The sequence below is a fragment of the Scardinius erythrophthalmus genome (genome assembly GCF_964197995.2).
Source record: "Scardinius erythrophthalmus genome assembly, chromosome: 7".
Taxonomy (NCBI): domain Eukaryota; kingdom Metazoa; phylum Chordata; class Actinopteri; order Cypriniformes; family Leuciscidae; genus Scardinius; species Scardinius erythrophthalmus.
Window position 1 is genome coordinate 18613348 of NC_138227.1, and position 26036 is coordinate 18639383.

The following is a 26036-nucleotide window of genomic DNA, read 5'->3' on the forward strand; positions in this document are numbered from 1 at the left end:
TCACAGCCATTAAAAGCACATTAGTTTTAAAGGTTATAATGTATAATTCCCCCCATTTTCCACAGAATTATATTCAGGATTGTACAAAATTATTTTCCTCTCTTTAAACTCCTCACAAAAGTTAGATCTTAAATGTGCTAGCATTAATTGTTGTGATTGACTAGCTGTTCAGTTCTCACACTAACCTCATACCGTATATTCAAAGTTTCAAACATAATGTTAATTCCCAGACAGTTCACCAAAAAGCTGTTTCAACGATCACAGTTGTATTTTTAGCAAGTATGCTAAGTATACAACAGTAAACAAAATCACAACCTAGAAATGTTGGTGTGCTGGTCTGCTTACCAGTCTTTTTAACTAGAGTAGCTTTGCAAGATTTCCTTTATAAACCATCCTGTAAAATATGGGGTTTTTTTTCAGCAGGGATGCTATGTTTTCTGTGACAATGATGTGATTTTGATGCTACTAAAGTCTTTTCACAGCACATTACCTTAAACATTATTTACCACGGAAGAGCTCTTTCAGGAGACATGAAAGCGATGAAGCAAAACACAGCAGTTTAACATGACTACTTTTAAAACAAACCATTACAGTAACTTTGAATAACCACCGGGGTAATTTCCCTTTCAGATTGACAGCGTGCATATTTCTGTCTCTTAGCTTTGTGCCGTTGTGTGTTTAGGATGCCGTCATTGCGTGGTTGAAGAGCGAGAGCGTTTGTGCAGTGTGATATGTGATGTGTGTAGTAATTTTGACAGGCAGCGGCATTGTGCTGCCTTTACCTCCAGCATCCCACTCCTTCACTGACACTTTCCATCTGCCGTCTGCTTGGCTATGTTTCAGCAGCGCTAGCAGCGTGTGCTAACGTGTTTATCAGCATTAAAGTGTCTGGGCATACGCTGTCATAAGTAATGAGCTTTCAAGAGAGGGGAAGACTCATTTTATTTGGGCCCTGCTGATAGAATCCTTGTCTGTATCAGAGAGGAGAGGTGAGAGAGCCGATGTCAGAAAGAAAACAAGGCATACCACTTATATCCTGTGGCTGTGACTATGCATAATGCATTGATTTTTTTGTTTGCATATCAATCCACTTTAAGGCATACTCTGTCATTTTTTGTTTGCATTGCGTTGGTCGACAGTCAGCTTAGACATACTGACACCTAGTGGTGTGGATGTAGCATAATACAAAAGCAATGCTTTACTTTTAGTTCTACATAGGCTAATAGAAATGTGCAATTACCAATCAGCCATGATACATTTGTTAAAGTGTCCAATAATAGGACTAGTAGTTACTGAGATAAATAGAGCGGTCATGTGATCTCAATATGGCGGCATCCATGAGGCGACCCGTTCTTATATTAGTCTACAGACATGACTGGAGTCTCATCTCATCTTATGTAAGTGTACTACATTTTAAGCATATTTTTCAAAAAGTACTATTAATAATACAGTGTGAACCGTTAAGGAGACTGTTTTTGTTTTATAATGCAAATCTAATAGTCAATATAGACCACTGACCAGAATTGACATTTTTAGCAGTTTCATTCTTTCTCTCACACTATTACTTCATACTATTGTTTCTGGAGTTTTCTGTTTTGTTTTCTGACGTGTTTTTAGCACATATTAACGATTGAGGAGACAACACGCTGCTTTTTATGACTCAAAAATACAACTGGCTTCCTCAAAATGTGCATAACGTAGTTGAGTTGCAGTGTTCTCTTTAGATTTATCTTCAGAAATGCAACTGAAAACAATGTAATTTGTAGTTTCCAGTCCACCATTGTCATGTTTTTTGGTTAAATCTGGTACTGAATATAATTAAATTAGGCTGTGCTCTGAAAAAATCAGTAATTCCTTTTTCTAAATGGGCTTTTAAGGCCAATTCTCTGTATTCTCCCAAGTCCTCTAACAAATATCTCTGTTGTGTAGTTGTGGGTTCGGGAGGGGAAATGAGCTTCTGAGAGGAAGCCAGGGAGAAGGTAATGAAGTGTAAAGAGAGCGATTAATAAAAAATCAGTGCAGGAGCCCATGCCACTGTTAATCCTGATTAAAACATAAATGCTGTTTTGGCAGCCCTCTCTGAATAAACTCATTAACTTTTACAGAGGCGATGAATGAAGCATAAGCGTGAGATACTCATATGAGGTGGATGGCTGATCTCTGTGGCCTGGCCGCTGGACTGTGACCGAAACGGAGGAGAGAAGTGGACGATCTGCCCATGATCTCAGAGTTTTGTGCTTATATGCAACTGCGCTATTGTGCTGCATTTGTGAATGTGCTGGTTGTCATTTTGAAGCCAGAGCTGTTTTATTACAACTTCATTATAGATACGTTTGAACGAACTGTTTAGCCACAGCTTTAGGCTCCAAAAGGATGAGATTCTTTCGCAGTATTTTTACATTTCGTTACCTTTTCGGCACCCTGCTTGAGACGATGATTTTTAGTAGGACATCTTCATTAACAGCAGCAGTAAAAGCTATTCCGTGGGGATGGATATTTGGCAGGCTTTGAAGGGTAGCGGTGGCGATGACTTGCATCATGCTAATGTGCGTTTAGGAGGTGGTTTCCTGGCATTAACAAAAGGTCATGTGAAATGAGCACATTGGAACCATTAGGATGCAGTTATTTGTCAGTCCCTGAAGAGCCGTGCTAGTGAGCTGGAATGAGAAACGTGCGTACGGAGTGTAAAGTGCTGTTTTAGCAGCTGTTAATGAAGGGAAATGAGTGTGCTGACTGAGGCAACATGGCGTCAGGTGGCACAGACTAGCCACCTGGCAAAATCCAAAGACCTTTGCAAACCGAAGGAGACAGAATAGACATTCTCATTAGTCATCATGTAATAGATGCTGTGTTCTGTGGCTTTTTGCTTAATTGCACTCTAAAATACAAGAGAGAGGAAATTAATTCAACCGTATGTGTTTTAATCCATGAACAGTTTTAGCATATTCAGGGGGGAGTTGGCTAAGAATGTGCCACTTATTACCTATCTGCACCCGATTCACTGAAGCAGGAGTTGTTGACCTTTACAGGCCTATGGACTCCCACCCATTCTGTCTCCCAATATAAAAAAGGTAGATTTGTCCAATTCACAAAAAAGTTAAACTTGTTCTTTTTGGGGAAATAAAAACATAAAGCACATCCAGTGTCGTCACATTTACAAAGAAATGACTTTACAAATCCGGTTCTTTTATTTATTTATAAAAACAGATATGAGATGTTCTTCACAAACAGATGAGCTATAAATAGGTTCTTTTTAGTAAACCAAAACAACTGCAGCAATATCAAATTAATCTGATTCATGAAAAAATTACTCTTTTGAATTGGTGTTTTTAGTGAATCAAAGGCATGCAGTGAGACTAGTCTAGTCTGGTTGACAAACAAATGACTCTTTTAAATAGGTTCTTTTTAGTGAATCAACAAATGAAGTGAGATCAGTGTAGCCTGATTCACAAACAAATGACTACATGGCTTATTTTTAGTCAATCAAAAACATACTCCACAACCAATGGAGTCCCATTCATGTACAAATGACTCCTATGGGCTGGTTCTTCAAATTAATCATTCACAAAGTGTTTATGAGATTATAATTTTTTTAACAATTTGGCATTGATATAGCAAAGCCATATAGAAATCTGTATTTTTTTTTTTTTATAAACACTATATGGGAGGTTCCCTTTGTAAGCATTTACAGCATTAGCTGAGAGAAAAAGTTTCATTTGTAAGCAAAGTGGACAGCTGATACAAAAGTGAATCTAAATTTAATCCAATTGAGAGGTTGTGAACTGGAATCAGATTGAATCTCAAATTGAGACAGTTCTCAGATTTAATAAAACATATCTTTTTTTGAGTTCCGAAGATGAACGGAAGTCTTACGGGCTTGGAACAACATGAGGGTGAGTAATTACTGACAGAATTTTCATTTTTGGGTGAACTAACCCTTTAACCCTGGATTGGAGAGAAATTGGATCTTGTTTTTCTGTTTTGCCTTCTCAGAGTAATGAGATAATGACGGCTGGAAATTAGAGTCTAATGTCATTCAACGTCTCCTCCTGTGTATTGCCTGAAGAGGCTGATTAGCCTGTTTTCCATCGCAAAGTGTTCCAGCACTCCATTGATATGCTGCTAGTGTTTTGTGGAAACCTACTGTGCACAAATTTACAGAATGTTGGTATTGTTAAGGCCTAGTTGTAATCTTTGACAGCAGCCGCCATTCAAAAACGTTGTCTAAACTGTAAAATATGTAGATGTATTGCACATGAAGTTAAAGTATTATGTAGATCAGTGGTTCCCAACAGGGGGGTCGCGGCCCACAAGGGGGCCTCAGCGAGCTCTGTGGGGGGTCGCGTCATATTTTGAATAGTTTTGAGCAATGAGCATTAAATAAAAGTCCTTAACTTTTTTCTGTTCAAAATTTACAAAATGTATATAATGAGCGAGTTCATCATGAATCCATTTTCCAATCCGTGTTTTTGTCTTATCCTAAACCACTATGGTACACCTATGATAAGTGTTTACATTGGGACTATTTCACACTGGTTCGGATCGCTGCAGCTGCGGAGTAGCCTAGTACCTGCGTGACCCGTCATAGACGTACACAGAGAGAAGTAGTTCCGGCTACAATGTTCTTCCGAAAGACGCATTATTCTGTTAATAAACGCATGTTTATTATCACTCGTTATAGCGCCAAAAGCGTCAAAAATAAAGCCTCACAAATAACATGCAAGTATTGAGGTCCCAGACAGCAGTCATTTAGTAATAGCCTATATATATATATATATATATATTTTTTTTTTTACCTACACCTACCTGAATATTTTTGTTATTGCATTTCAAATAGGGCCACTTTATAGGCTACTCCTAGGCTTACGTTTTTAAATTACAAAGGGCCTACTGATGTTTTTGTTATTGTATTTTCAATATTATAGGCTATTATTTGTTCATAAACATATCTGGTTGTAGTAAACATACCGTTTGCTTGAAAACAACATATTCTGTCATCCTTGCTGCAAGTTTACAAGAGCGATAATATCATTAAATGTGAACTTGTGAAGGGGGGCCCTAAAATATTTTCTTGGGAAAAAGGGGGTCTCAGACAAAAAAAGGTTGGGAACCACTGATGTAGATCATTTTTAAATTACATCATGGATCATGCCTGCACCATAATAAACCTCTGGGGGAGTTTTTTAAGGGTTGCATTTTTACAAGTGATGAAATAAACTGGTATAACAAAGCCAGCCATACAGCATGAGACTCAGAGGTTGGTCTTTTTTTTCATAGCTCATTTATATTTCATAATTATCAATATTATCTCAGATGTTTATCATAAAAGTACTTGAACAAAAATACGTGTGTGTGTGTGTGTGTGTGTGTGTGTGTGTGTGTGTGTGTGTGTGTGTGTGTGTGTTTGAAAGAAGTCTCTTAAACTCACCAATGCTGCATTTGTTTGATTAAAAATAGCAATAATAACCAGTAAAATTGTGAAATATTATTACAATTTAATGTAATGGTTTTCTATTTTTAATATATTTTAAAATGAAGGCCTAAATTTATTCCTGTGATGATAAAGCTGAATTTTTAGCATCATTACTCCAGTCTTCAGTGTCCATGATCCTTCATAAATCATTCTAATATGCTGATTTGCTGCTTAAGAAACATTTATTTTTCGTTGTCTTATTATGTTGCTTATTTCTGTTGAAGCATTTATGTGAAATAGAAATATTTTGTAACTTTATACTGTCACTTTTGATCAATTTAATACATCCATGCTGGATAAAAATGAATTTCTTTAAGAAAAAACACACTTACCCCAAACTTTTGAATGGTAGTATAATCTATGCAATTTAATGACATTTTACAATTTTGATCATTTTTCATATTTTCATTTTTTTTTTTTTTTTTTTTTTTTTTAGAAAAGGACCTCTTTTAATTAGTCTGAAAATCAAAATGTAGTGTTTAAGATTTGGTTATTACCATAATAATACAAAGTATTATTTAAATCTATTTCAAAGATTTACCCCATAAATCATCCATTTTAAGATAATGTACCGAGTAAACATCCATAACATAGACTGTAAAGTATTTAATAACCTTGACAGTTTCTGTGGTAAAACTTTACTGCATCAGATGTCTCGGTTTAATGAAGCGCAGTTTTCCTCGGCACACAGATGACACGGATCAGGCTCCGAGAGCAGCGCTTGCCGATTGGCACTGTATATGAAGCACAGGGGAACATCTCTCAGTCTTGCTGGCACAGGCAGGGAAAGATGAAATGAAATGAAAGCATGTCTGGATTAAAGCTTGTTAAGGGGAAGAAGAGCCTTAATTGCTCTGGCTTTGTACAGCCTCACAAAGAGCCAGCACTGCTAATCTGTTGCTCAAGGGTGAATGTTTTCTGCATCCAAACAAAAGGCAGTTTTTAAGCAGGAACACAAAAGACCTGTATTCCAGGATGGGTCTAAATAAATGGGAACGAAAGTCTCCGGGGTGCAAAGGGAGATGCGCGAGCTGAGTGAATGGGGTGAAGAAAGTGATCTGTTTGGGGGCTGCTAATTGGATAAAAAGGGGGCCATTTATCACTGCTGTTTTTGTTTATTGTTTTAATGCTCATCATTTGACTGGTCAGGAAGTGTAAATAGGGCGTCTTCTTTGTTAAGGAGCATGTTTAGCATCAAAACACAAAGCAAGGATTTATTTTCTGTTGTGAAGATTTATGAGAATTCAGACTCTGGAAAGAGACAGTACATTATATGCATGAAACATAAATTAGATACATATTAAACACTATACTATATTGATCATTCATGTTCTCAAGTTCCTGGATCAGCTCATGCAAACCCTTCTTATGCCCTGATGAATGTCTCTAAAGGGCTTAATTCTTATATTATACCCCAGCAGAGCAAATCCAGTTTTCCATCTTTTCCCCAGTCTGACCCAACCGCGGTAACTCAGTTGTAACTGAGAGAGGGTCTGGGGAAGGTTCATTCACAGCCCATTTCCAAAGGGGCGTCACCAACGGACGACTCAAATGCCTCTGGGTGCAATTGGATAGACCTAAAACCAATCAGAGCGATCGTCATCGTGTAAAGCCCGCCTCAACGTTTGTGATTGGTGCCTCGATTTGGAAAAATTGGAAATGGGCTTGAATGGGCTCTTGGCCAGACGGACTTGCAGAGCAAATCTCAAATTTGCCAGAAGTTCGTCAGGGTTTTCCCAGGCTACAACTGCGGTATGTCACTTTGGCTGGAATCTCCTTTCCCCTTGAGCTTTCTCAGTCCGAGCTGTTTGTTTTGTAAGCTAAAAATGCTCATTGACTGAAGCGTGTGCACGAACACGCTGCAGTCAGGACACTTCTGGTTTTGGGTTTTATCAGGTCAGTGAGCTCAGGCAGACTCTTTGACTCAGTGACAGTTTGTTTATTCCTATTTAGGCAGCATATAAAATTTTCACCATGATCTGTTCAAGGCTTCCGTGTTCAGAAATGTGACATATTGAGGTCTTGTACCTCAAAATGATGTCTGATGCTGATATTTTATATCATGTTCCTCTGTTGCCTCAGTTGCAGTATTAGGATACTAGATATGCACACTCTGGGTTGGCATTGGTGAGAAGTGTTTCTTGTTACTTGATGGAGTTAACATGACTGAAGTGTTTGTCTCTATAGAGATTTAATTAGTAACTTTCTAATGCAATAATTTGTCACTTTGAACATCACTTTTAGCTCCTTGATATTGATCAAAGTAATATCAGAATTTAAAGAAGATGATGAAGAATTAATTGCACAAACCATTTTTGTTTTTGGTAAAATTTTTGATTAGTCTTAAGTTTACTTTGTTATAAATACTTTTAATCAGCAGAAGTGACAGTAAAGACTTTTTCCAAGACGTTTCCAAAAAAATACTTTGTACAACAGTTTTCAACATTGAAAATAATAAGAAATGTTTCTTGAGCACCAAATCAGCATATTAGAATTATTTCTGACTGGAGTAAAGATGCTGAAAATTCAGCTTTGCATCACATAATAAATTACCTTTATATATATATATAGTATTAATATTTCACAATATTCCAGTATTTGTGGTGAGGTATACTTGTTATATATACAGTCTAAGGTTAAGAAAATCACTATATATAACAGGAGGGGAAACCGTAAACTCATTCAACCCCCCAAATTTAATTTGCCATCTGAAAAGAGCCCTGAACAACATGCTCCATTACTCTTTGTAGTCTTTCTCTACTTTCATTTGGGAATGCCACCAATAATGCTACAGCAAGATGTCACAACAAGGTGGAACAGAATGTTTTGTGTGCTGAAAAGCCTCTTAGAGCAAACATGAGCACACACCGTTTACTCAGCAGATTATGATCAGCCCATGACATTCAGTGCCCTCCCGTGGGGTTTAATTGAGAACATAATTTCACTTCTCTCCCCATTTGAAGAAATAACAAGGGAGATGAGTGCATCTGTAGTATTTGCAGATGACACATTCCCATCAGTCATTGCACTGAAGTTTCAACTAAAGAAGTTAAAACTGACAATGGAGCTGGTCTGAAAAGACTCTTTTATAAGCGAAGTGATGACTAAGCATTGCATCAGATTCTGTTTATTGTATCTCAGCCATGCTTGAGCCAAGATTATTACTTTGTTACGGACAAAAAAACAAGAGTGCTCACATCATGCTGCAATATACAGTAAGCAGCACAATTATTGATGGTACAAGGACAGACCCCTGGAATGAACACAGCCAGGCTTTGTTCAGCACGGACATACAGCAGGTTTAAATACCATGCAACAAATAGATGCATACCTATGTCAGAAATTCTCAACAACAGGGATCAATGAACAGTTATATCTAATCTTAAAAGTTCAAATGGGTGAATAAGTAATAGTCAGTATCAACTGACAGTATTTTGTTCATTTTATAAGCTGTGTGTTGCTACTTAACACTGTTTGTCACTTTATACGTTGAGTCTCACTTTCTGCTCTGGTTTGTTGATTGTCTTTACAAATGGTAAAGGGAAGGAGATCAATACATTGGCTGGGTAGTGCTCTATCTCTGTTTCTCCGCTGGGATGGAGTAGGTGATGCCTGCCTGAGTGCATCACTGGCTCCTCTTGGCTGCTGGTCGATAAGCAGCCACTGATAGCAGGTGTCCTTGCATTGATCCGCCCTGCTTGTTCTTTGTCTCTGGTCATTATGGAGATGTGAGAGTGACCTTTCCACTGTGGTGTGCAGAATGGAAGAAAGGACACTTACAGAGGACTAGGCACCTGTGCTGCTGTGTGTAGAGCTTTAACTCTAGATCTAGCACACAGGTGTGAACCCACAGACATCTCCAGAGGTGACGAGGGGAAGTGACAGTAAAGAGTGGAGCACTTGACAGTTCAGTGACTCTAAATCATGAATGAAGACATATAACTTTAGAAGTTAGAATATAGAACTGTGACATGTATAATTAAAGATTTATAACTATTGCTCTGCAGAGATTTATAAAGAGATTTGTACTTTACTTTTGCTACTTTGTAAGGATGTCAATTTAGCACATCAATTCAGTACAATTTAAAACTTTATTATAAGTTGAACGTTTTTCTTTTTTCACATTTTATGTGTGTGTGTGTGTGTGTGTGTGTGTGTGTATGTGTGTGTGTGTGTGTGTGTGTGTGTGTGTGTGTGTGTGTGTGTAGACACACTGTCATAGTTTCACTCAGTTTGGACTTTGTTTTGCTGTTTGCACTATTTCCCACCACTAGTTTGTTGTCCTGGTTTCTGGTTTGTCTTCATCACTGTCAGCTGTGTCGTTAATCACCTCGTTTGCACCTGTATTTAAGTTCCTTTGTTTCTGTTCATTGTTGGGTCTCATCTATGTTTTGGATGTGTAATACGCTAATCTTTATGCTTATCCTTATCTTCGTGTTTGTGTGTTCTAGCAACACAATCTGTGACGCACAGTACACATATATGTGTTGTTATTAATATGATTAATTTCTCTGATATATTTAAAAATAGAACACACACACACACACACACACACATATATATATATATTAGTTTTGTTCATTTTATGTATACACACACACATATATATATACAGACATGCATACAATTATACAGGGTGGGCCATTTATATGGATACACCGTAATAACATGGGAATGGTTGGTGATATTAAAGTCCTGTTTGTGGCACATTAGTATATGTGAGGGGGCAAACTCCTCAAGATGGGTGGTGACCATGGTGTCCATTTAGAAGTCGGCCATCTTGGATACAACTTTTGTTTTTTCAATAGGAAGAGGGCCATGTGACACATCAAACTTATTGGTAATGTCACAAGAAAAACAATGGTGTGCTTGGTTTCAACGTAACTTTATTCGTTCATGAGTTATTTACAAGTTTCTGACCACTTATAAAATGTGTTCAATGTGCTGCCCATTGTGTTGGATTGTCAATGCAACCCTGTTCTCCCACTCTTCACACACTGAATGGCCCCCAAGGTCTCCCGATCTGACCCCCTTAGACTTTTATCTTTGGGGTCATCTGAAGGCAATTGTCTATGGTGTGAAGATACGAGATGTGCAGCACCTGAAACTACGGATACTGGATGCCTGTGCTGGCATTTCTCCTGCGGTGTTGCTATCAGTGTGTGAAGAGTGGGAGAACAGGGTTGCATTGACAATCCAACACAATGGGCAGCACATTGAACACATTTTATAAGTGGACAGAAACTTGTAAATAACTCATGAACGAATAAAGTTACGTTGAAACCAAGCACACCATTGTTTTTCTTGTGACATTACCAATAAGTTTGATGTGTCACATGGCCCTCTTCCTATTGAAAAAACAAAAGTTGTATCCAAGATGGCCGACTTCTAAATGGCCACCATGTTCACCACCCATCTTGAGGAGTTTGCCCCCTCACATATACTAATGTGCCACAAACAGGACTTCAATATCACCAACCATTCCCATGTTATTACGGTGTATCCATATAAATGGCCCACCCTGTACATATATTTTTTACATTTGTATTTATTTGATCTAGTCAATTATTTAGTCATTTAATTTTCTTTTATTATTTGATTAATTAGTCAGTAATTTTGTCACATTTTTAATCAGTTGAAAGCCCAACACTTAAAGTTCAAATAGTGAGGATAAATTCTCTTTATGATATTGATAACAATCAAATAGTATTGTTGCATTCTTTAAAGCAATGCACTGATAGAGCCTTTAACATGCACAGAACTTGCAGAATTGTACAACCAGATTTCTCCAGTAACCTTGGAAAAAAAATTGTGCTTGTATTACTTGTCATCACTTTGTAAAGATAGAGCTTCAAGAATAGAGCTGTTTAGATACACTCAAAGTTACTGGAGTGCCACAGCAATCACTATTACTTTCAACACTCAACAAAACCAATGCTACTTTTTCTAGTTCACAACAGGTCTTTTAGTTAGTGATGAGAGCAGCTTAAAAATAACTGCTTGTTTCATCACAATTGTTAAGCAATCTGATGTAAATGACTGGAGCAATCACAATCCCTGACTGAAGTAAACACAACACACTCAATTGAGTCTAGGAAACTGTTTTTCGCCTTTCTTCGTGTATCATCCAGCAGAAACCAGGACCACGGTAGACTGCAGCGAGGATATTTTCTTAGACCTTTTAATGCTCTGATTACTTTATCATCATATTTTATTTGCGTTCAGAGACTGTGCGACTTATTTGTGTTTCGCAGGTACTGCAAATTGCCTTTGTTATCTCTGATGAATTGTGAAAGATGTCAAACCAACTCACTATGCTTTCCCTAGTAACTTGGATTGCTCTCTGTTGTGACAGAATAGGGCTGAAAGAGAACGCTTTCTCTCCCAGCTTGAAGTTTCAAAGGGCCTTTGAATTATGTGTGACGGGGTTGAAGATAATGAAGGGTGTTGGAATGTGTCAGAGCAATGCTGCAGGATTTGTCAGGCTGCTACCACACTGAAAACCGTTTCACATCGTCATTGTTTACTTTAGTAGATTAAAATGTGTGTGTGTGTCTTTGGATGCATCCCTTGCTGGCATTATTCGAGAATGCCAATATGTTTTCCAGTGTGCTCTGTTTCCATGGTGTTTCTGTTTTTTATTTTATTTTATTTTTTAGATCTTGTGCAAATTATGTTTACTTTAAGAAACTAGAATTAATCGTTATGTCATTGAGGAACTTTACAGTAACCTTATTACAGGATCAATCACCTGGAATGACATTCAGTCATTATTCACTCACCCATATGATACAGTTCAACACCCCGATAAACCATAAATTTATTGATTTACTTATTCAAACATTATTTAATGAGTTGTGTTAAAGATTCAAGGTATATAAAATACAGTTAAGAGTTAAAAAAATACATTTAAAAGTTGATGACCATATGTGCCGTGGAAGCGATTACTCGTCCTCTCTCTCTCTCTCTCTCTCTCTCTCTCTCTCTCTCTCTCTCTCTCTCTCTCTCTCTCTCTCTCTCTCTCTCTCTCTCTCTCTCTCTCTCTCTCTCTCTCTCTCTCTCTCCATTTAATTGGAGTCTGTGAGCAGCTCTCTGCCATCCAAATAGATTAATTATGAAGCCTTGTGTGTGTGGAGTGTAAGTGTTGAACTGTGAGTGGGGAAGACACGAATCAAAGAAAATCAATTTAGGGGGGGATGCAGCCACCTCATCTCACTTCTCCCCTTAATTTCCCTCATGCTCTCTGAAAGGGCTCATCATAACTGAAGTGACATTCTTTCAAGTTCCATCTGGAGATAAGTAGAGTTGTGTGCGTGCATGTATGCCTGTATAAGCAGATGTGTGCAGTTGTTATATTTAGATCTGAGACAGTTACACTTACTTCTTAAAAGAATATTCTAGGCTCAAAATGAATGGGGAATTTTTTTTGGAGGATTTAAAAGCAGAAATGCAAATCATACAACTTCTTATAAAAAGCACTTACATTCATTATTCCGTTAAAACTTGTGTATTATTTGAGCTCTTCAAAAGTTTGGGGTCAGTAAGATTTAATATTTTAAATTGATATATGTATTCAGCAAGGTTACATTGAAATAATCAAAAGTGACAGTAAAGACTATAACATGTATGGTCTGTTTTGGTTTTGTTTTCAGTATGTTCTGTTTTCCCTCTGTTGCCTGTCTAACGTTCCCTAGTTAGTTTTCGTGATGTCCTTTACTTTGATTACTCCTTGTCAGTATTAAAGGGATAGTTCGCCCAAAAATGATATTTAACCCATGATTTACTCACCCTCAAGCCGTTCGAGATGCATATGTCAATCTTTTTTCAGACGAACACATTTTCAGTTATTTTAGAAAATGTCTTAGATCTTTCAGTGGTTATATTGTGAAGTAATGGGGTCCACCTCATTCAAGTCCCAAAATGTGCATGCATCCTTCACAAAAGTAATCCATCCGGCTCCAGGGGGATAAACGAAGGCCTTCTGAGGGTAATCCGTGCGGTTTTGTCGTAAAAATATACATATTTAAAACTTTATAAATGAAAATAACTGGCTTCCGGTAGCGGTCGACGCGCGTTCACAGAGATGGATGCTGCGTAGGACGTAGCGTAGGAAGCATCATGATTACCCTCGGAAGGCCTTCGTTTATCCCCCTGGAGCCGGATGGATTACTTTTGTGAAGGATACATGCACATTTTGGGACTTGAAGGAGGTGGACCCCATTACTTCACATTATAACCACTGAAAGATCTAAGACATTTTCTAAAATAACTGAAAATGTGTTCGTCTGAAAAAAGATTGACATATGCATCTCGAACGGCTTGAGGGTGAGTAAATCATGGGTTAAATATCATTTTTGGGCGAACTATCCCTTTAAGCCCTCAGTTCTTTCAGTTCCCTTGTCTGGTATCATCAGTTTTATATGTTATTGTTTCCTCCAGTGATCTCCTGAGTTTTCTGTTTGAATTTAATAAAAACTGTTTTTTTTACTCCTTTCATTGTGCGCTTGCAGCCATTCGTGACTATTGCAAAAAAATGTAAATTAAATTTTGTTCTTTGTTCTACTTTCTATTAATCAGTTTGCACAAAACATTAAGCAACACAATTTTTTTTTTCTTCAGTATTGATTGAAGAATAATGTGACTGAAGACTGGATTAATGACTGCTGAAATGTATTTGCCTTCATTGGAATAAATTACACTTTTAAATACATTACAATAGAACAATTATTTTAAATTTGAATAATATTTCATAATATTATTGTTTTTACTGTTTGTACTCTTTTTACTGTATTTGATCCAATAAATCCAAAAGGTTTATAAGTGATTTTTTTCACATTAAATTGCTAACTATGTGCACACTATTGAGAGAACATTTTCCTGTTTAAAATGACCCAGCTTACTTCCATTGTAAGTGCCTCATTAATCAAATTGCAATAACTTGTTTCAGCTCTAAAACAGCTTTCCATTTCTGTCACTTAGCCCACACAGTCCTACACTGTTAAACAATACCCTAATAGCTTAATTCACACATTGTTTTGGCAAACTTGCATTCAATCTGGCTCCATTCTGATATGAAACACACACTTTTCACTCATTTCCACTTTATATTCTCATTTAATATCCTGTTTCACTTGTAAAAATGTCATATTGTGGAAGTAAAAGGGGTTGTGACCACCACTCGCATTGATTTTAAGCATACAGTCTGTAGAAAGCATTTTGTTACCACCATCCTTGTGTTCTCAAAGACCAGCGTGGAATGATTGGATAAATGGTCGGATTGCTTAGTTTTATTTTGACCTATAAAATAGGGTTAAAAAAAGCACCTTTAGAGACCTTTTCAGAAGAAAAAACGACGGAACAAATAGTGTTTTTAGCCCTTTCTGCGAACCGTTCCTCCAGTGAGTGAAATTGCTCGGAAATGTAATCATCTCCGTTTATTTAGAATTCTGCGGTCTGTTCGAGATAAGCCCCATTTTTAGTTACAGTCTTTGAAAAGCTCAATGATAAACATCAAAGTTCCTCTTGAGGCGGTTCTCCATCACTCAGTCGGCCTTTGTGTCTCTCCGAGTTGGACTGACTTTGGCTGAAAGAAGGAGGTGGAGAGAGATAGAGATGGAGGACAATAAAAGGAAAGGACGGCATGACTGTTAATGGGAAGGAGACGGAGAGACCTTGACTGGGAAGGTAGTTGAATAGAGAGGTGTGATGAGTCATTTAAGCTCCTTAAACACTAAACTATGTATATTTCCAGTACCGTCATTTCAGTGAACTAAGCAGCTCAACTTAAATGAGTGATGTCAGATGTAGTTACTTCTTCTGGCAGAAGTGCAGTTTGATTTGTTTTCCCTCTTGTTTTCTTTTTCATAAATTAGACTTTGCAGTGTGCTTCTTCCTGCAGGGTTTTTTTCCCCACAGAGGAGGCTGAAGACGTATAGCTGTGAGGGAGGTGCTGTGTTAGTTTCCCTGGTGCATTATTGATGCTAGCTGTACACAATAGGGAGGGGAGCGCTTTGCCTCAGTCTTTCTCTCTTTTTTTGTAGTTTTCACTATAGCTTGTGGCTTGTGGTGTGTGTTTTCTCTCTGTATCTGTCTCTCCGTCTCCTTTTTCTCACAATCTGTCTCGCTCTCTTAAAACACGATACCGGTCTCCTTGCTGAGCTGTTATCAAAACTCACTTAAAGCGACAGAAAAACATCCTTCCAGGGAAGCAGTAATAATTTAATCAATGCAAACAGTGGTAAGGGAAAAGAATGAGTTACGGTTTTGCTGAGTGGCATGTGGAAAGAAATCACAGAAGAGTGCCCGCCTACTGCCCGTCAATGTTTAGTATCAAAGTCAAACTCTCCGTCCTCCAACCACACAGCTGGTACATGAGCTCTGGGAGATGAAGCAGTATCCATCTGTCTCTAGGCTGGTTTTGGATGATGACAGGGGCGTCATGCGCTTAGTATTTTTGAGGGGGCACCAGTTAGGGGGACGGCGTGCATGTCCAGTGATCGCCTCGCATGCTTGTCACGTGACACACCGCAGCCACAAAAAGACATGAAAGTAATGGGTCGGTGAACTGGGGAAAGAATAGTTATTATAGTTTATAATAATAAGAATAACTTTACAATTACAGTACATGCACAGTGTTTATCTGATATTAATAAAACACGTCGTCAAATTATATGTGAAAGGACTATTATTGCTGCTTCTATATCATTGTGTATTTTACTAACTATATTTTTTTTTTAATATGTGTATTTAAATAACATAAAATAAACATTATATGGTTGAAAACTATGAACAGTTGTGATACATGACAAGTGAGAACTTTAGACCATGTAATAAACCTTTTAGACTATCTTCTATCTTTCATAACTATGTATTTAGGCCTGTTGGAATAAATATATATAGTGGTGCCAATTTGATTCACAAAGTTACACAAACTATTTATTTATTTGTTTATTTGTTTGTTTGTTGGTTTATTTGTTTATTTAGATGACATGCAATTATTTTATATTATATTATATCATTTTTGAGCGTACTGAAATGAGAAATGATCATTTTTATCAAGCTTGTATATTTAAGTTCAGTTATTTCACTTAAATGACCATTAATAAGTAATTTTCATTGCCATTTAAGTGAAATTACTGAACTTAAATGTACGAGCTTGATAAAAATGATCATTCTAGAAGCAAATTTCAGATGGCACTTAGAGGCTTTTGCATCTGAACTCTTCATATATATATATATATATATATATATATATATTTGTATTTATTTATTTATGTGTGGCAAACTTCTATTTCTACTGTAGCTCTAATAGAAAAGTGCATGCAATGTGCAAAAACACTCGCAGACCTGTGACCTCAAAAGTAGGAGCATTTTTAGGAGTATGTGAAAGCAGGAACGAAACCAGATTGCTGCAGAGAGATTGCTCAGGTAATACCTGTGCTGTAAGTCACTTTGGAAAAAAAGCGTCTTATAAATAATGACTACTAGATGATGTGCTTCTGAGCACAGACGTTTCAGAGTCTGAAACTTTTTGCATAAAAATGAGAGACACCCACATCTCCCTTCAGCTGTTATTTGCAGTTATTCTTCCTTCGTTGTGTTTCGCGCCTAAAGGGCACCATTTAAACAGGAGTTCAGTGAACATACCTATTTGCAAGTTAAGAGAAAATGCAACAGAGGGTAAAACAAAGCCCACACTCCCCCGCTGGTTTGTGTAAAAAGCTTCTAAGGCAAGCTCATGGTCATTTAAAAGTCAAATCCATTGAAGAGCACAGCACTGAGGGACCTTTGAACAGACAGTGAAGTCAGTCTCAGAGATTCTGTTTATACTCCACCAGCACTAATGGAGCAAATCAAACACTCTCCTGCCTCAGCGCGCCACGTCTGTTTGGTCTTGCCTGGAGTTTTTAGAGGAGCTGGACTATGAATTGCTGGGGTTATGTGAAGTGCAGGGGGTATATGGGACTTTCCACTGGGAAGCATTTGGGAATGCTGATTTTTTTCTTTTTTCCAGACGCAAAATCCCTGTGACATTGAGTGTGATATTGTAGACTTTAAAAATTCCCCCAATATGGTTGAATCACGGAAGCTACAGCAGTTACTTTGCCAAGAGATTTATTATTTATACATGTGTCAGACACAGGCATATAAGAATAAGGCTACATGAGAGGTGGTCTTCTTTCCAGATTTCTCTGTTCCCCATTTCTCTATCCTCTCACCTCATCATGCTAGCTGTAAATGGTTTCTCTGGGTTTCTCCTCCCTCACCCCCTCATGCCTTTATTTCCTCCTTCCTCTCACCCCATCATGCCTTTATGTTTCTCCTACCTCTCACCCCGTCATCTCTCAGTTTCTCTGGGGTGGTACAGTAAGACTTACAACTTCCTTGTAAGGTCGCAAAACATGTTGCTTGAGCTTTAAAAATGGAGCGTATATGTCATGCTTGCACATGGCACAATCCACTTTCCAGAAACTACCCTTCAGTGTATACATTTGCATCAGTTGAAACATTCCTTTCCTTGTAAAGAACATGCCAAATCAAGCATCATCATCATCAGTGGAACATCTCTGCTCAGTGAACGTTGCATTGCACACATACCTCTAAGCAAAATATAGCTCATCCCAGATTTCTCATCAGCACACTTGTACAACATACTCTGACTTCACAAAATACATTAGGAAGTTATTATGAAAATGAATAAAGAAAAAGAATACTAAAATATAACATTAAACAGTAAAAGTTTTAGTCTTCAATATGCATTGTGAAGCTTTTTTAAGTTAAGAACTCCCAACATTCTGTGAGCGGCTCTTTCCAGAGATGTTTGTGCTTAGGGTGAAATTGATAATAATTCACTTCATAATATTAGGCACATTCATTACATTCAGACTGTCTAATATAACAACCTTGAAATTTGAGATCAGTTATTTTATAATTACTCATGTAAGGGCACAGCTGATAAATAAAACATAAAGCAAAACCCTGACTGACATTTAGAGCTGATGATTTTTGCATCTTGGTGTCCTTGTCAAAAACTTCCTATCTGCTTTTGGGGTTTGATCTCAAATGGCTGAATTCTAAATATATGACAGGAATTGAGGAATTCCTGCCCTTTGCTTTGTCTCTCATGTGTCATTTTTTTTTTTTGCGTGGATGTGGGGGATGCGTTAGATGTCGATGTGATTTTTACCCTCAAAGCGAAGTCAATCTCTCATAAAACACACATCACCGCTCTACGAAACGATGTGTATCTTTTGCTTCTGACACTTCATAGGACAGGGGAAAAAATAGCCCGTCAGATCTGTTCGGTTTGAGATATCATCCTCTCCCTTCCCTTCATAGGAATGCTCTTCATATACACCGGGCTCCATTGTTGGAAGCAGATTGTTATTAGTTAGTCGTGAAACAGAAAGAGAGCCATTAGGGTGCAAATGAAGCATTGTGAAATCAAAAGTTTCCCCTCCTGAAAGCCGGCTGATTACATCTCAGCAGGTGCAGGTGGGGGAGATCCATTTTCACCGCCACACTTCTCAAATCCACTCATTTCCAGTGCCGCCTGATGAAGGTATGCACTCATTAATTGGCTTGGGGAGGAGAGAGAGCATTCAAATGAACAATTATGGCAAAGGAGTTTATCTTTTTTTTTTCTCCACACGCTCCGTGGCATTTTCAAAGTGTCTACAATCATAATCCATTTAGTGGATACTTTTCCATTTTGTTAATGTTCTGGGGGTTCTGACCCCACAGTTTGAATGCTTTGCAATTGCGTATGGCTGAACCACAAAGCGTCACATGCCATATAGCACACAGTCCTCCTCTCTTTGGGTGGTAGAGACAGAAAATTAGTTGCAAGACTTTACACAAAGGAGGGTGGCTGCCTTTGAAATATGTTAAAAGGAACTATAGTTGTTTGAACAAGTTATTATTGTAGTTCTAATCCAATGTTTTTGCAGATTTTTATTTTAAGTGTTTGATTAAAATGTTCTTTAAATTTAGTCAGTAGATTTTTTTTCATGGCATATTTATTCATTTTAGTCTGTTTTATTTGGATTAAATAAATCCTTTATACTGAAAATAGAAAGGTGCACAATAGAAATCTGGCACCTTCGACACCTATCGACATCTCTGGTTGAAACAAAATTGCAGGTTACTTAATCAAGTACGTCTGTTACATATGCTTTTAAAAGAATATAGAGTAAATTATGAGCGCTCATAAGTTTGTTGTTTGCGTGTTTCTTTTTAAATGATCAGCCATTTATAATTAAAAAAATATTATTTTATAGCTATATTTTTTAAATGTTCTACTGGTTTTCATACAGAGAAATGCACATTTCACTTTTTCAAGGCTTTGTGTTAAATGTTTATTTTGAATTTCATATGATTATACTGTATATTTGACATTAAATATGTCACTTTGGGTCTTAAGTATTATTTGTAACAACATGAACATGAAGAAAAAATATAGTCAAATGAGAAACATTTTACAGTGTTACACATTTATTCATATATACACTCACCTAAAGGATTATTAGGAACACCTGTTCAATTTCTCATTAATGCAATTATCTAATCAACCAATCACATGGCAGTTGCTTCAATGCATTTAGGGGTGTGGTCCTGGTCAAGACAATCTCCTGAACTCCAAACTGAATGTCAGAATGGGAAAGAAAGGTGATTTAAGCAATTTTGAGCGTGGCATGGTTGTTGGTGCCAGACGGGCCGGTCTGAGTATTTCACAATCTGCTCAGTTACTGGGATTTTCACGCACAACCATTTCTAGGGTTTACAAAGAATGGTGTGAAAAGGGAAAAACATCCAGTATGCGGCAGTCCTGTGGGCGAAAATGCCTTGTTGATGCTAGAGATCAGAGGAGAATGGGCCGACTGATTCAAGCTGATAGAAGAGCAACTTTGACTGAAATAACCACTCGTTACAACCGAGGTATGCAGCAAAGCATTTGTGAAGCCACAACACGCACAACCTTGAGGCGGATGGGCTACAACAGCAGAAGACCCCACCGGGTACCACTCATCTCCACTACAAATAGGAAAAAGAGGCTACAATTTGCACAAGCTCACCAAAATTGGACAGTTGAAGACTGGAAAAATGTTGCATGGTCTGATGAGTCTCGATTTCTGTTGAGACATTCAGATGGTAGAGTCAGAATTTGGCGTAAACAGAATGAGAACATGGATCCATCATGCCTTGTTACCACTGTGCGGGCTGGTGGTGGTGGTGTAATGGTGTGGGGGATGTTTTCTTGGCACACTTTAGGCCCCTTAGTGCCAATTGGGCATGGTTTAAATGCCATGGCCTACCTGAGCATTGTTTCTGACCATGTCCATCCCTTTATGACCACCATGTACCCATCCTCTGATGGCTACTTCCAGCAGGATAATGCACCATGTCACAAAGCTCGAATCATTTCAAATTGGTTTCTTGAACATGACAATGAGTTCACTGTACTAAAATGGCCCCCACAGTCACCAGATCTCAACCCAAAAGAGCATCTTTGGGATGTGGTGGAACGGGAGCTTCGTGCCCTGGATGTGCATCCCACAAATCTCCATCAACTGCAAGATGTTATCCTATCAATATGGGCCAACATTTCTAAAGAATTCTTTCAGCACCTTTTTTAATCAATGCCACGTAGAATTAAGGCAGTTCTGAAGGTGAAAGGGGGTCAAATATAGTATTAGTATGGTGTTCCTAATAATCCTTTAGGTGAGTGTATTTTTAAAACAAAAAAGTTTAGTTGTAGCCTATATCATCGAACTAACAATAACCTATTTGTGTTTGTGTCCTTTAACATTAAACATGAATTAATAGGCTGTTTTAAAATATTGCTCACTATAAATCATCACATCTTATGTTCGTATGAACAAAATAGTGACTTTTTTGTATTATTGTTAAAAATTGTATTGATCTGATCAAAATTAATGTGAAAACCACTCATATTTAATAAAAAAACATTCCGTGTATTAGTAGCACAACTATATTAAATGTATAAGCTCCGCCTCTCACTTCCGTCCTGTGGCTGCGGGTCTAGCACTGCTGGTCTGAAAGCACTGGTGCTGTGGTTCTGCAGCTGGATTCTATTGAGTCTTTCATCAGTACTGAAACTATAACCAAATCCCCCCATCCCCCAAAATGATTGAATGATTATTTAGGATTGTTTCATTACGTTATCACTGGCTTCATAATGTAAGTCAAAAAACCCTTCACAACGTACATTTTCATCAGAAGTTTTGTTTATTATGAGGTTAACACTGTTCTAAACTTACTGTATGTTTCATAATGAGCTCTGCTTTTATTGATTGCCTCCTCTAGGTTCTTTTATAAATGGGAGGTTAGCAGTTACCCAAAGAGGAGGTCAGCTGGAAGCAGAGGACGGGTCTAACCCATATCACACCACACAGGACACAGACAGAGACCTGCCCCATATTACAACCGCTCCTCCTTACAGTGGCCTCGACCACCATCCACCTTTTAAGCCCTACCCGCCTTACGACCCCCGAGGCCAAAGCCATGAGCAGTATTTTCAGGACAGCGGAGGGGCAGCTCACCATCCCACAGTGCCATCCTCTAGTTCCCATCTCCTCCAGGATCTGTCCACACCGCTGGTCCCACACGAGGACGCGCCTCCATTCTCTGATGTAGCAGCTCCCAGAACCACCACACTGGCTCCATCGGCCGCTGCCCTCACCCAGCCGCACGTGCCCAACATCCAACACCAACCTTCAGCAGAAACTCAGAGGAGAAGCACAAAGGAACCACCGATATCCATGACCGTAGCGTCACTGACCACTACTGATGCACACACATCCACACCGCCTGCTTCCAAAAAGTTAGATACAGGTGATGACACTGCGACCTTAAACAACGAGCCTATCCCGGTGAAAAGAGACAAAGAAAAGTCCTCGATGATCAAGATACATGGCACTCCAGGAAGTGATGTTGCCGTAAAAGCATCATCAATGCCTGGGGCTTTGGATGATGAGACCACCACCTCCACCATCATCACTACAACGGTTATTACGACCATGCAGACGCCAGGTACCAGCTTGACTAAGATTTACATATATTTCTCACAGTTTTCCAGTGCCTGATTGAGGGCTCTTCACAGTTTTACTTGCTCTGCTTGTGCCTAAAGATGTGGGTTTAAAGTTGCAACTGGATAAGTGATTTTGTGCCGCTCTATTTGACACCTTTCTTACTATGACTTTGATAGTATTGTGCAGGGTCAGAAAAAACATAAGCTATCACCCATAATGTTTACAATAATTGCTTTTTAATTGTGATTTCAATCTTGTTTTGTCCCTTTAAAATCACAGAACAATCTGCAAACCATATTATGTATGAAAGTATTTTTTAAAGCAAGGGAATGTGTCATTGAAAATGAATATTATTTTGTGTTTTATATATGTATATTCAACTTTCAGCTTTCAGTATTTTTTATATTTTTTTATTACATGGGCATTTGTTAATTTGTTATATGTTTTATATGAATAAATCTTTAATCTATTATTTTTTATTTAATTATTATTAATTAATTTCATTTCAGTGCCCCCTGACATCAATAAGTTTGAGAACTCAATAAGTTTGTATTATCTATTAATAGAAATGCACGATATATAGATACCATATTGATTATCGGTGGATATTAGAGATTGTTATTTTTAATAATTAATTGATATCATTCAATATTGGATATTTAATAGTGCATGATCATATCAATTACCTTACATTTACATTACCTTCTAGTCATCATCTAACACTCTCTTAATGTTAATATTTAAAAACACAACACAGTACATTTATAATACTATGATACCTAAATTCACCTTTAGCATTTAAAACAACTTTGATTTGATTTTTTAATTTTTAGACAAAAGAGTATAAAATTGTAATATCTATCTACTTATCAATATAGTATAATATCAATTTTTTTATATTAGTCTATCCCTAATTTATTTAGCCTATTTTTTTTTTTTTATGTATAAGTGCCCATATAATAAGAAACTTTGATCTGATTGGGCTGTTGGAAGTGATGCATTTCAATTATACAGGGCTTCCCTGAGACCGCTAGCCAACTAGTTGTTCAGACAATCATCTGACAATTCAAATTTGAAAATATGTCATTTTGCATATCCCTAATGACTAAGCCAAGAGTATGAATTTATATGGAGCGAGAACATATCTTGTGACCTACAGCTCTTTACTCTAGAGGGAGATAAAGGAGCCGACAGAGCAGAAAGCTCAAGGCTACCAGAAAATATTCACTCACCTGCCATTTCACTACAATTGTCTGCATTCTCCTACACAGCAGGGCAGGAAAACTGACCCTGTTGATCCTGACAGAAAATGAGAAAACCTTGAAAGACAATTAAAGATGGGAGACAATGCAATGAAGTGAGGTGGAGAGAATGAAAAAAGGCTCGCCTCTGTTGAAAGGCTCACACTTTCTCTGTCTCTCTCTGTTCTTCTACCTTTTCTAATGCAGCTCCATGCAACACCAATTTCACATCGCCGGGAGGCTACATAGAGACGCCACAGCAAGCCAGGAGTTGGTACAATACGAATCTTGACTGCACATACACCGTGACAGTCTACATGGGCTATGGTGTGGAAATTCAGGTAAATTCATCACACTGTGCTTTTGTTATTGACCCAGTCTCTGGAAATGATCTAAATTACTGTGGTAATCCAGTTCTGCTCTTTTATTCTTGAAAGGTTAAGTGTGTAATTTCTGTGCCTCCAGCAATAAACAGAATTGGAAAAATAATGATAGTTTTTACACAGGTTTTACGAGCAATCTTTCCCTGTCAGACATTGGTTGGACAAACGCTCAGCCTTCACCCCAACTCACCCCATTGGTTGATTCAGTGTTGCTGTCCAACTGGTTGGAAATGTTTTATTAGCACCCTAAGAGACACAGTGTTAAGCTTTTCAGAAATCAACCTGCAAATGGCTTTCTTATAGTTATCTCTGAATATGAGAAAAGGCTTATTCATTTCATTTTAACATCAGAAAAATTACTACCTTCAGCTTTATGGAGTTTTTAAAATAAAGGTCACATTTAATTATCATACATAAACTGACAGAAATGGCTGATGTATTTGAATTTGGGTTTTGGTTTGGATCCCAGTTATCTGCCTACATGGACAACATTTTCTTTTAGACATACTGCTGAAATGAAGTCTGTTCCAGATGTTGTTAAAATATGCTGTATTTAGTTATTTTGGTTGCACTTTATTTTACAGTACGTGCACTTACATGTACTTACAGTGTACTTATCTAAGAAAGTACTGGTTAATATAAGTTAACTACATGGGTTAAGGTTAGGTTTATGGGTAGGTTCAGGGTTAGTACCTAGTTATTACCCAGTTATTGTAATAACTATAATTGGAGCAGGACTGTAAAATAAAGTTTTGATCAAAATAATTGCATGTATACTTCATGACCAATGCCAGAATCCATTGCAATAATTAATTAATTAATTTCTGTCATGACAACTCTGAGTGTTTCGCATGCTGGATATGACAATGTTGATATGTTTGGTCTTGCCGCTGCTGCTGCTGTTGGTTATTGCTGCTGCAGAGTACATGAACTTGCCACTGCCAATACATACACGACATGCTGTTGTGAGCAAGTAAGACATGCTGCTGCTGTACAATATAGCGTACATGAATTACCAATAGCAGATCTATACAGGTGGAGCTGAGGAAGGAGGAGGGTTTCGGAAAGTGCGCTGCAACTTCTACTGCAATGCTGACCAAATATTTGAAGGTTGAGCAGCGAGCTCATTGGCTACTGATTCAGCAGGAACCAATCAGCTGTGCCCTATAGAGAATGGTGTGATTGTTAGCAGGTTGAGTTAAGGACCTATAAGCCTGCTCTATCTCGAGTTTCATGACAGAACTTTGCAATAATTCATTTGTTTGGTTTTGTTTGTTTATTTGTTTATTTATTTATTAAGATGGTAAATAGAGTCAGGAAATGTCAATTCTACAAACAGTATAACTGTATTTTAATCAGTAGTGAAGAGTGTTGTTACAAAATAATTTTGTCCTGTTAAAATTCGACCCCTAAAAGTGTGCCAAACTTGCTAAATATTAACAGTACTATTTTCTTTTTTCTTATTATTTCATTTTATTTTCAGTATATTAGTTTGTGTTCAGTTTTTCTCTTTTGTCACATAAAGTCCACAAGCCAATTTTTGGTTGGGCTCCATTTTGGTTAGGATGCTGCCTGTGTAGACCGTATAGACAGCATGGAAGCTCTCTAGGGTTTGGAACAAAACCATGATGTGTGGCCTCACAAAAATCACCTTCATCCGTATGATTAACTGCAGCCTCCTTCATAAAATATACAATAGCCATTACCTCTCTGACCTTCCAGATGGTTTGGCTAATATATCTTGAATAGTAAAGATTGCGCATACCAAATCACTGTCAACCATCTTGCGCAACTGCAAGTCGGTAGGGAGAAAAGGACGGTGAGAGGGAGGGGAGTCTTGTGTCTCATCTCATTCCTCCTCTCCTTGTACAGACTTGTTAACCCAGGA

General features: G+C 37.8%; 1 protein-coding gene across 1 annotated transcript in view; it reads left to right on the forward strand.

Moving 5' to 3' along the window:
• The window catches only part of sez6b (seizure related 6 homolog b), a 201559-nt gene that overhangs the window by 74030 nt on the left and 101493 nt on the right, over positions 1–26036 (forward strand). Inside the window, exons 2-3 of the mRNA XM_081370344.1 lie at positions 21800–22525; positions 23973–24106. Of these exons, the coding sequence (XP_081226470.1) occupies positions 21800–22525; positions 23973–24106 (860 nt within the window). The remainder of the gene's footprint in view (positions 1–21799; positions 22526–23972; positions 24107–26036) is intronic.